Raw genomic sequence first — 12281 nt, 5'->3', positions numbered from 1 at the left:
ATGGCACTGAAATAAAGCTTTCCCAAACGCATTTAGTTTTGAAATTTAATTAGACAGAGAATTGAGACCCAATGGCCCCAAAACATTTTAGTGCGAGTTGGATTTATTTAAAAATGTATTTAAAAAGATGCACGATACACCATACAACAAGTCCCACTGTCAGTTGCACTCCCTGTTACAGTAATGGCCATTGTGTGTGTTTGGCCCGCACACAGAGCCCGCTCAAGCCCAAGAGCTCAGTCCTGTGTTTGTGCCGGCCTGTGAGCTCCTTGCCTGTCCTGTCTCAAACCACAGAGGTCACTCTTGAGCTTCCTGCCTGTCCTGTCTTGACCACAGTGATCACCTGTGAACCCCTTGTCTGACCTGTCACGGCCAAAGAGACCATTTCTGAACTATCTGAACACTATGCCTGTCATGTAATGACCATGGAAGCCATTCCTGAACTCTCTGCCTGTCCTGTTTCGGCCACAGGGGCCATTTCTAACCTATCTGTGCAGTCTATTTCAGTTCTTCCTGATTCGGCATGGAGGTCACCAGCTCCACCTGTACCTCCGTGGCAGTCTTCAGCACCATCTGCACCACCGTGGTGGTCTCCAGCTCCCCCTGATTTGCCCTGGTGGTCATCTGTTCCACCGTGGGGATCTTTGGATCATCTGCTCAACTGTGGTGGTCTTCTGCTCTGCAGTGGGGATCTTCAGCTCCACCGGCTTCCTGATCTGCCAGCCCCGCCTTGGTGTCTAACTCCACCCTGGTCACCTGTTCAGCCTGCTCCGCCTTGGTTTCCTGTTCTGCCTTCGTCTTCAGTACTTCTTCTGCTCCATGCACCTGGCCCTCAATCCCTCCCCCGGGTCTGCCTCCGCTTCAGCTCCCTCCTGGACTTCTCTGAGCATGTAAGGAGCATCTGGAAGCCGCTCCTTAGGAGGGGGGCTATGTCACAATCACCAGCTGGAGTGCCCTGGTTGTCCACTAGAGGGCACTCCACCCCAGACTATTGTCACTCTGTCATGGAATTCATTCCCATAATCCTTTGCACAGACTCATCAGCACTCATTGTTTTCACCTGTGTCTCATTAACCCTGTTTTCTCATTCTATATAATCCTACTCGATTCAGTCATTCATTGCTAAGTCTTGCGTGTGCCTCTGTTGCATTTCTAAGCCTTGTATCCTGGTTCCCCCGTGTTTTGGTTCCTGCTTTTGATTCTCTGCCTGTTAGTCTGGATTTTTCTGTTAGCCTCAGCCCTGAACTCAGTCTTGGTTTGGATTGTCTGTTTGTGTATGACCTTTGCCTGTTTTTGGACTACGTTTGTGGGTTACCTATTCAATAAATACTGCGTTTGGATCCTCAACCTCAATGTCTCTGTGCAGTTCATGACAGAACTAACATTTTTGCTTTGAAGACCCAAAAATAGTAACTGAGGGCAGTGAACCGAAAGTAAATATTGCATTTTATACAACTCTGTAACATTTTAAAAATGTATATTTTAATATTATAATGTCCTAAATTGTCTTCGTGTTTAAATAAATAATTCATTTTTCCCCTTTCTTGTGATATGCATGGTGGCAAAATCAAAGGTCATCATAGTTCAACTTATATGAGTAAACTGAAGAACATTGGACATAAGCTCTTTAGTAAACAGTTGAGAATTTGTTAGTGTCATGTTTGTTTGTCTTGATAATATATTTGAAAGTCAGGATTATATTCATCAATATTTATTAATAATTCATTCATTAATAGTTTATTAATAATATCAATATTTATGCACAGTTGAACGATGATGAATGTGTATTTTCATAAAGATCGGCGCAGTATTTGCACACGGCTTTGTTTCTAAATATAAAGTTAAATGTCTTTGCTGGAAGCTTGAAGTGAAGATGCTATTCTCAGAGTGTTTGTGAGATTGTAGATATTTTTATCCTAGTGTAAACTCTACTTAATTGCAATTATAAATGTTGGGGGAAAATGCATCACACGTCAGTCAGATGCACTGGAGCATTTTAATACTTTCTAACATACTGAAAGCAATAATAATGATTGACAAACGGCAGGACCATGACATGGTGTGTCACAGAGTTTATTTTTCAGCATTTGTCTTGCTTCCAATACATGTTTTAATATAGTTCTTCATTTATCAGATGCAATCAAAGTCTGGGGCACAGTCAAAGTGTGTGTAATATATGCATATTTCCATTAAAGTTAAATATGCATTGTCAAATAAGGAAGACTGACGTCCTAGCAGCCGAGATATGAATGTTGACTTCAATAAATGAGAAAAATGAAACATTAAAAGGATGGAAAAAGTGAGGCAGTGACATAACAAAAGGCCAATTTGTTTTATAAATGACAACCATATAAACTGTCATGGCTATGTATAATGGTTCAAGGTTTTCTGCTCCTCTCAACGATAAAAGTTCATTTGTTATTTTATGGCAGTATAACTCAGCACAATGGAGCACTTCTCATATCAGCTGGACGTGTGCCTCATAGTTACGGAGCTGAGATAGCACAGGCAGGAGTTTTTCCATGTTATTGTATCTTTTTCTCCACAAGAATGTATGCAAAATGGGTATGAGATACTTTCCTGAACAGGAGCTCCCACACAAACAAGAGCAAAGCAAGAAAAGAGAAGAAAAAAAAAAAACAGCTGGGAAAAGCTCCAGGCTGTTTGAGATACGACTGCTGTACCATACCATTTCCAAATATATGCTACTGCTCTAAAGTTTGGGGTCAGTAAGATTAAGTAGATTTTATTAAGATTTTATTAAGTAATTAATAAAACATACAATAAGTTGTCATAACTTACTGATATTATCATTTTTTACAGTCTATGTACTGTTCCAAATATCTTTCTCATTGTTGTTAATGTTAGTTAACGTGTTAACTAATGTTAAATAATGGGACCTTATGGTAAAGTGTTACCAAAAAGTCTTACCAACCCCAAACTTTCAGCAGTCGTGTTTCTTCATATCAATTTACAGAGATTGGAAAATATGTTTCTAAATAGCACCATATTAGGGTTATTTGACTCGTAAAATATGTTAGAATAGAAAACAGTTATTTTAAATTGTAATAATATTTCACATAATTTTTGTGTTTACTGTATGAATAAATGCAGCCTTGGTGAGAAAATGAGACTTCTTTCAATCAATCAATCAATCAATCAATCAAAATTGACCAACCCCAATTTTCAGAATGGTACATCTCCATATAAAATGACAGCGATTGGGGAAAATGGAATTTTTTTTTAAATAGCAGCAGATTAAGGGCACTAAACAACAGCAGTACCCTGTTTTGGAGTTTCAGAACGAAGAGGAGCCTGAAGACCAGAGGGAACTGCTTCATCTCAAAGTGTTGAAGCAGCAGATTTCAGAAGCGATGGATCACGCTGACCGCAGATTACCAGATACTAAAAAAAATTTGAATTTCGAATATTCGGCAAATTAAAAAAAAAAATCCACATTCGAATGCAAAAATGTTGCATTCGAATTTTAGGTCTGCGTCAGCCGTCAGGCAGCCTATCAGTGGCGCACGAAATGCGACGACGATGTAAGTGTCATTGCATTTGAATGCTTTTGTTAGCCTATCCAGTTGAACCTACTAGATGTGGCGCTGCTACGTTGTTCATTCAATATATAGTGGAAAACGAGAGCATCAGTGTGGAGATTGTTTACGTCAAAACTGAAACCAAGCCGTTCACACAGAACGCATATTTATCACATTTTCTAGAGGGACATCTATCAGCTATGCACTCGCGTCTGGCACAAGAGAGCGGCATGTTTAGAAAGCCATGTAAAATTAATGTAAGTTCAACTTTTAAAAAACATGTCTCAAGACTTTATGGCGGTATCTCACACTGTATCTCATATTTTTAAATGAAAAAAGTAGCCTACTCTTTGTGATTGGTTTTCGGTCCTTTGTATTAATATAGTTGTTTAAGGAACTTAATTAATTATAATTGGTTTCTAAACATTATTTTAAACATTATGCACTTTTTTCACAGATAGTCATGTTGTCTTATGCTTTGATTTGCATTAGTAGTATTTTGCTCGATGCGCCCTCTTGTGGCCTCAGGAGAGAAGCCAAAAACTTTTTTTCCCCCTAACTGAAATTATGTCTTTTAAATTCAAATACAATTCGAATTTTGATCATATTTAAGTAGAAAATTCGAATTTAGTTTTTAAGTCATTTTGACAGCCCTGCCAGATACAGCAGGTCCATTAGTACAGATACACTGGACACCATAACCCAATGTGCTCATGCTCTCCAGCAACAAAACAAAAGAAAAACAAGCTCCTTTATCAGTAACAAAGCCTTTAGCTATCCAGCATCTGTGCTGCGACTCAATGAAACGGAACGAGCCTCTCTGAATTCAGCGTGCCGGTGTGTTTTCCACACCTCTCATTAGCCTCGGTGCTGATGTTGTGCTCATTTGCATCTCTACAATAACACAGCTCAACATGAAACTGGAATCTGCTAGTTGATTTCTGACAGCTGGAGGGTTTCTTATCACTGTTGTTTTACTTTACTTTGAATATTTTGTATAATCAAATTAGTCGCCATCTGTGCTTTTGACTCACAACTGAAGTGCTTGGGAAAAAAGTATCTTTGACTGATCAACTGGTGCCAATCACCTACATGTAAACATATACGTTTATTTTTTCTGCGTTTCCATGGATACATGCATACATTAATCCATCTTCTATGAACGCGAAGCTTTTGAGCTGATGTTTAGGACAATTGAAAGGAATCAGGGGCTTGTTGATCAAATTATTCTACATAACTTGAAAAAAACTAAATCTGCTTAGGTTCAGCTCCATTACAGGACATTAATTCTCCATTCACGCTTTGTAATAAATATTATGAACCCAGTAATGGAGTGTCTTGCTCTTCATAACAAATGGCTTTGGCCAGGTCTCTCTTTGATGATTTCTGGCTTCCCCAGGAACTGCTTTTTGCAAAAAAAAACAAAAAAAAACGTCTGAATCATTGGCTAAGTGCAGTCATTCAGAATCCAGACAGCTAATACAATGAAAAAGCCCTGATGTATGGTGTCCCGCATGAATGCCCGTCAAATATTACAAAAAGCTTGCAGAAATATTTTTTATTAATAATAACATTTTTTATTGTTATCATTCTCCATACTCCTGCACTTTTATCACAGGTGTAATGTTTTGTAACTTTGAGGCAGACAGTATTGCTAAGAAAAAAAACAACAACAAGCGGACATAAACGGTGTACTGTTGAGAATACAATAGGATAGAAAGAAAAAAAAAATAAAAATATGAACTGTGAAAGCTTGTAAATCTTTACAGATATCTCCTGTGGTTTAAATTAGTTTTTCACCAACCACAGTTTACACACTGAAAAGAAATTAGGCTTGATGCCTTTGACCTGCATACAACACACAACATGCACTTCAAAAGTCTTAGGTCAGTAAGATTTCTTTCTTTCTTTCTTTCTTTCTTTCATCATAGTTTTCACAAAGACATTCGGCAGCACACCTGTTTTCAGCATTGATAATAATCAGAAATGTTTCTTGAGCAGAAAATCAGCATATTAGAATGATTTCTGAAGGATCATGTGACACTGAAGACTGGAGTAATGAAGCTGAAAATTCAGCTTTGAACATAGCAATAAATTATATTTTACCATAGATTTTTTTTATTTGTTTATTTATTCATTTATTGTTTGTTTGTTTGTTTGTTTGTGTCTCTGTGTGTGTTTTGATCAAATAAATTAAGCTTTGGTGAGCAGTAGAGACTTTTTTCAAAAACATTAAACCATTAAGACACAAATAAACAAACAAAAAAAATAAATACTACAAAAAATAATTAAATAACTATAAAGTTTGTTGATGTAGTACAGTTAGATATTTTTTTTCAGAGGGTAATACTTAAATAAAATAAAATTATTCAACATGTTTTACGAATAAAATTTATAAAATAAGGCACATTATATTCTTCGCAAGCAAATGACATTACTGTTTTATCACTGATATTTCAGAAGTTCTAAACTACAGTTTGACAAAACTGTTCTGTTTTGATACACTGTTATATATATATATATATATATATATGTGTGTGTGTGTGTGTGTGTTGGAATTTACAACATATTAATATAATATAAGGAATAGGAATATCCTATTCCTTCATGCTGTTCAGCACCATGGACAGCGGCAACCTAACACACACACGCATGCGCGCACGGCTCATTCAGATTCAACATCTGCACAGCACAAGGCCTGAATGCAAAGATGAGATACTGAGAACCAAAGATACGTATGTAAATGCTTATTTGAATTAAAAACACTGTGCTGAAGTAATGACAATTTAATTAAATTCTTATTGAGAATATTAGAGAATTGAGAATTAGGATGACAAAAGTAAAACATCCCAGGCCATTATGACGATGGGAGTTTAGGGAGAAGTGTGCTTCATTGTCATGGAAATAATGCAATAAATCTTACTGATCCTAAAATTAATACAAAATACATGAGATTCGCCCATACTTTGTTAGGGAGGGAATGTTTGGCTCATATATTGTATGTGCTGAAAAAAGCATTGCACATGCCTCATATTCATATTACACCCTTATCTTTTGAACAGCAACACCCTCCAGCTGCAGAGTATAAATAAATGTGTAAGCAATAAATAAGCATGCTGTTCTGGAGCCTGTGCTGCACCAGTCCAAAGGAAGAAAGGAAGGACAAATTGTTCATTTATTTGTGAAAATCAAGATAACAAGCATGGCAGACCTATGGCTAAGATGGAGAGGGGAGAGGCTGGACTCATTACACGCACTAAACCTATTTAAAGCGCCTCTGTCTAGACTGACGCTTGCTGCCGTGTTGTTTGTCAATTTCAATTTGGAGAAATCAGATGACTCCTTGGCACAGAGGTCAAGGCAATTTCGACGACATTGAGTCTCATATATCCACTGGGGGGATGTGCGAAAAAGCCCTATTAGCTATTAAGAGTGTATAGTTCTCTTTACATATGTGCTGAAACATCGACACTCGTTCGCTCTCCCTGTCTGCCACATGTCACCGTCTTGCTGAGTCATCAGCAAGTTCGGCCAGCAAAGACACTGCATGCAGTCAATGAAATATCAGTCCTCAGTCTCTTGGGTATCAAGATGCATAAAGATATCAGCGTCCACGACTGTTAAAATATGGTGATGTGCAATGCAATCTCAGTATATTAGGACAGTTAGAAACTATTTAATGGAATTCTCTTTTACAGCACTCTTTATGTTAAACACATCTGAACAGAGGCAGTTACAAAGCACGCTCACACACACACACACACACGTACACAGCTGGAGAACAGAGGGGGTCTCTTCAGGAGGTGGTTTCATAGGGATGTGTTTTTTGCTCAGTCGCTGTGTGAAGTGACATGCAGGGGCACCAGGTGTCACATTCAGCTCAGCTCACTGCTGTTTCATGTGACAAAGTCAAGTTTATCTGCATGAGTTTAGCTGATATGACACTTTGGAATCTATTATGTGATGCAATTCAAATTATATAGTCATTTTAAACAAATACACACTGAAACAAAATCCTTTGAACAAACTTCTAAAAATCTATATCTTATAGGAAAATGTATTCGTCTTTATTTTTCTTTGTCTGAAATTATATTTATGGTTTGGTTCAAAACCATAAATTTCAATTTAATAATAATAATAATGATAATAATTTTGTCATGACTACTCTCGGAGGGATTGGCATGGTAATGTACATGACAATGTTAATGTATTTGGTCTTGGTGGAATAGATCTGCTACGCTGCTGCTGCTGCGGCAGAGCAAGTACAGAGACTTGCTACTGCCAATACATCCACAACATGCTGCTCTGAGCATGCAAGAAATATTGCTGCTGCAAATATAACATACATGAAATAACCCCCATATAGCATACATGAATCACCTCGTAGCAGATCTATACAGGTGGAGCTGGGGAAGGAGGAGAGTTTCTGAAGCAAGCTGCAACTGCTACAGCAAGCACTAGTCATATATTTGAATGTTGAGCAGCGAGCTCATTGGCTACTGATACAGGAGAGAACCAATCAGCTGTGTCATGTGATAATGATGTCATTAGGTCAGAGTGAGTTAGACCTATCGAACTGCGCCATCTAGAGTTTCATGCCAGAACTCTGTATTAATAATAATAATAATAATACAATTCCCAAAGACCGAAACATTCAAAGTAAAAAGGTTATTTGTTATAAAGACCATATAATTCCAAAGTGTTACTTAATGTAGGTCAATATGTTACATTTTGAGCCTTTTACAACTTAATTTCACCATAAACAAAAGCTGAATTAGCTATAATTTGAAATTAGAATTTTTACTTATAATAAAACTAAAAACATTTTGTTAGTCGATATTTAATTTTGTTTACTTTAAGTAAATACATCTTCAAAATACCATTTTTATTGTGCTGTCATTAAAAAATGCATCACATTTTTTGTTATGAGCTAAAAAAGAAAAAATAATTAAAAACAAAATAATTTCGACAGACGGTACAGCTAGCCATGTGTTCTGCTAGCCAAAATACTATTTGAACAAAATTGTTTAATTTATAGGGAGTGTTATTTTCTTTTAGAAAAACTGAACAAAACCTGATTAGACCATAATAAAAATGAAAAATAAAAAAAATGAAGAAAAAAATACACTGTTGTTTCACTTTTTCAGTGCAGTGCATTACAGTTATTTACAATCAGGGGTGAATTCAGGTAAAGGTGGGATAGTTTTGCCACTGAGATTATTAGGAAAAATGTCCCAATTAACCCTAATTCACCCTTATATGTTATCCACTTTCAAAAACCCAGAAGTCTATTTGTTCATCACGGTAATAACTCAGAATGCATACAGTACAAGCCACTGTCTTTAAGTGCATCTGTAAGAGTGCATATCTTCATGACAATTCCCTGAGCTGCCCTGTAATATTTACCAGTGACCAGTAAAGGGTCAGAAATGAACGGGGCTTGTGGCAAAAATGCTACCAAAATTAACAAAAAAATTAACTAAATTAACCCCATAATTTTTTTTTTTTTTTTTTGCAGCATTGAACCTTATAACCAATCACACGCGTTTCCGTTGTCCTTAGGAATGCAATGGCCAATCAGAGAAGCTTAGATTAGTCAGTGCTGAAAATGCTCTGAAATGAAATCTCCGGAGTTGTTGTTTAGTGTGCACACTCACTGATTGAATTATTTGCACTCCTGAGAAAATAACAATATTGATTTCGTAGCTTCAGTGATTATAACGGGAGTTTTTGCATAACTTGCGCTAGACTAGACTAATGTCATGCACCACCATGTTTGTAAGTGAAGCCAGAGCCAGAATAGGCTATATGACGAGTCGTTTCCTCAAAACGCAGACACAAAACACACACAAAAATATGTATTTACATTTAAAATTGACATTAATAATCATTATAACAGTATTAATTAAAATTAAAGAGCAATAATCAACAATAATTATTTTAATTTTTTTTCGTAATATTGCACCCACATAGCTCCTGTTTTTAAACGTAGAATTGATACAATTGGCAACAGTTTCAAGTATTTTGATTGATTGAAGTAACTGGTTAAATTCAAGTATCTGACATTAAAGACAACACAGATGGTGATGAAAATTGCCCCCACAAATGTACAAAAATTTAAAAAATGCCTATGGAAATCAATTCCAGGGGGCAAAAATTGCCACTTAATGGAAAAGTTAATTTCTGACACTGGACCAGTATAATAATATTAGAATATGCACTGAAAAAAATGGTAACAGTTTATTGATTATTATCATTATAAATATTAATTTATACATTGATAATGTAAAAAAAACAAAACAAAAAAAAAACTATAATTCTAGTTATAATTACGGATACTATAGCAACAAATAACGATTTTAAATGCTTCTTATGCAATAATAATTCTAATAATACTAATAATTAAAAAATAAGTTTTTTCATAGTCTGTATTTAATTAGTGGTGGTATTGTTTTGGTTTATTGTGTATATGTTAATTGATAGGCTCTCATAGACTGTTTCATTGTGTACTGTATGATGCTATTGTCTCCGTGATTATGTATCTGTGAATGTGTAGGACGCGGCTCTCAGTGCTGCCGCCTACCGTTCGCGCTCAGCACCGCCGCCGCTGCTATAAACCACCAGCGCTTTTCATGAGACGCTCAATCCACGCGCAGCGGCACCGCGAGCGGAATGACATCGAGAGACGCGCGTCTCCTCCTCCTGCTGCTGCTGGGGCTCCGTGCGAGCGGGACCCGGGCCGGGGGAAAGCTGGACGAGGACCGGGACAGCAGAGGCGACGCGGAGAGCCCGTGTGAGGTGAAGACCGTGACCGTGTCCACTCTGCCCGTGCTCCGGGAGAATGAGTTCAGCTTCACCGGCGCGGGATCCGGGAGTCTCGCCGGAGGGGAGTCCAGACTCCTGCTGTTCGTCAGGACTGACCTGCCGGGTCGCATCTCGGTTTTGGATGATCTGGACAACACGGCGCTGCCCTACTTCACCTTAGGTGAGATTTGGCCGTCCGTCAGTCACATCTAGAGCTGAGCTGGGAGATGACACATGATCTCTGCGCGTTTGCCTGATTCTTATGAATCTGAGAATGAGAGAGACGGGTTAATTGTAAGAGCATGCTTTCTTCCAGAGCAAACGAGCAGAATGACCATCGCAGGGCTTTTGATTGTGTTCAAAAGCGATAAAGGTGCTTCAGTGGTTCTTCACCCTCATGATCTGAGAGATCTCTCAAAACTGTATTGAAGTATCAGGTTGACGTTTCCTACAGTCGCATTGAAGCTGAAACAGAAAACATGGTATTACTTCTGTTTGACATCTCAGAGACATCAGGTATAAACCATGCATGCTGTAGATGGAAGTGAATCTTTTCAACATAATATTTTCTGACTGAAAGCACATCTCTAATTGTGTGTTTTGCTGGAGTAAGATGTACCCTGCGTTAGATATTATGTGATATTTCAGACTCACCTTGTAATACAACAGCTTCAGTAGCGTCTTAGTAAGGTTAGAGGAACATATTACAAAAATGTAGTACTATTCAAAATTATTGTTAGCATTATTATTTGCGCATACAGTTTATTGTACAGTACCTCATTAGGGTCTCTGGGATGAAAACAGCAAAGTTAGTCAAGTTCTTCAGGCCTGTAGAAAGTTCTTCATAGGTTCTTCAAATTTGTTTTTTGGGTTCTTTAAGCAGCAGATGCATGGCTTTCTGAAGAACAAGGCGATAAAAAAGTATTTTTTTTAGCTTTTTTGGCTAAAAATTACAACTTTTTTGTTGTTGTTGTGCATCGTAGAGAAACAGCGATGTTTCAGCAAATGTAATTTGCACGTTTGTGGTGATCAGGATGACAATTATCTCTCAGGTATGGTATATTTGAAGGAATGTTTTGTAATGCTTTCAGCTTTCTATTAATGCATTCAATATTTAACGATAGTCTGGTGTGCTTAACATGGATGTACCATAACATATCAAGCAAGAAATCATTAAACATGCATCTTGTAACAGTACAGTCAGAGCACAGGACTGAATGAAAAACAGTGGCAACTGCTCTATATTGACCGCTGCGTTGCCCTTTCACCCATATATAGAATTTCAGTTACGTTCAAACATGATATTGATGTTGACTGCTACTGGAAGAGGAAAACTGGGAACTATCACTATACATATAGATCATCCAGCTTGTTGTGCAGACTTTATTTGTATGCAACACACGTTACTATTAAATATACCCTGAAGCAATATATGTATCTGCTGTGTGTAAACATCTAAATCTATGCATCACGTCAGCAGAGCATTTGAGTCCCTTCAATTAATGGATGTAGACACAAGGCCCATGTTTAGTCCAGCAGATTTGGGTCTTCAGTGCAGAAATCTTCTTGGAACACTAGGATTTGAGAGCTATCAGCTGTTCTTTGAGTGGTGAAATGCAACATCAGAAAACTATTGGTGTTATACAGGCTAGGATAATCCGCAGGCGGCTTCAAAGCAAAGGAAGCTCAAGTGAATGAGTGTCAATTAAGGGTGTGCCATATTGACAAAAAATTATTTCTCAATATGTGATTTTGTTGATACTTATAGTATATATGCGATAATTAGATTATATTTTGTATGTTTTTGCACTGGTACATTGGCATAGGCCTGTCATGGACAACTGACCCCTGAAGTTTTTTCATATTCTTTGTATTCTGTGCAGTGGTTCATTCACAACAGTGACAGATATTAAAGTGCCCAACTACAGGTTTACA

At 37.4% G+C, this 12281-nt stretch overlaps 1 protein-coding gene across 1 annotated transcript in view; it reads left to right on the top strand.

Annotated features, from left to right (window-relative positions):
- The first annotated feature begins 10203 nt into the window (after window positions 1-10203).
- LOC107683760 (astrotactin-2-like) overlaps window positions 10204-12281 on the top strand; it is a 496105-nt gene continuing 494027 nt past the window's right edge. Inside the window, 1 exon segment of the mRNA XM_016479817.1 lies at window positions 10204-10527. Within this exon segment, the coding sequence (XP_016335303.1) occupies window positions 10215-10527 (313 nt within the window). The 5' untranslated portion in view covers window positions 10204-10214.

The sequence above is a fragment of the Sinocyclocheilus anshuiensis genome, unplaced genomic scaffold (assembly GCF_001515605.1).
Source record: "Sinocyclocheilus anshuiensis isolate Anshui unplaced genomic scaffold, SAMN03320099.WGS_v1.1 scaffold1549, whole genome shotgun sequence".
In the NCBI taxonomy this organism is placed as follows: Eukaryota; Metazoa; Chordata; class Actinopteri; order Cypriniformes; family Cyprinidae; genus Sinocyclocheilus; species Sinocyclocheilus anshuiensis.
This window is presented reverse-complemented; position numbering and strand designations above follow the sequence as displayed.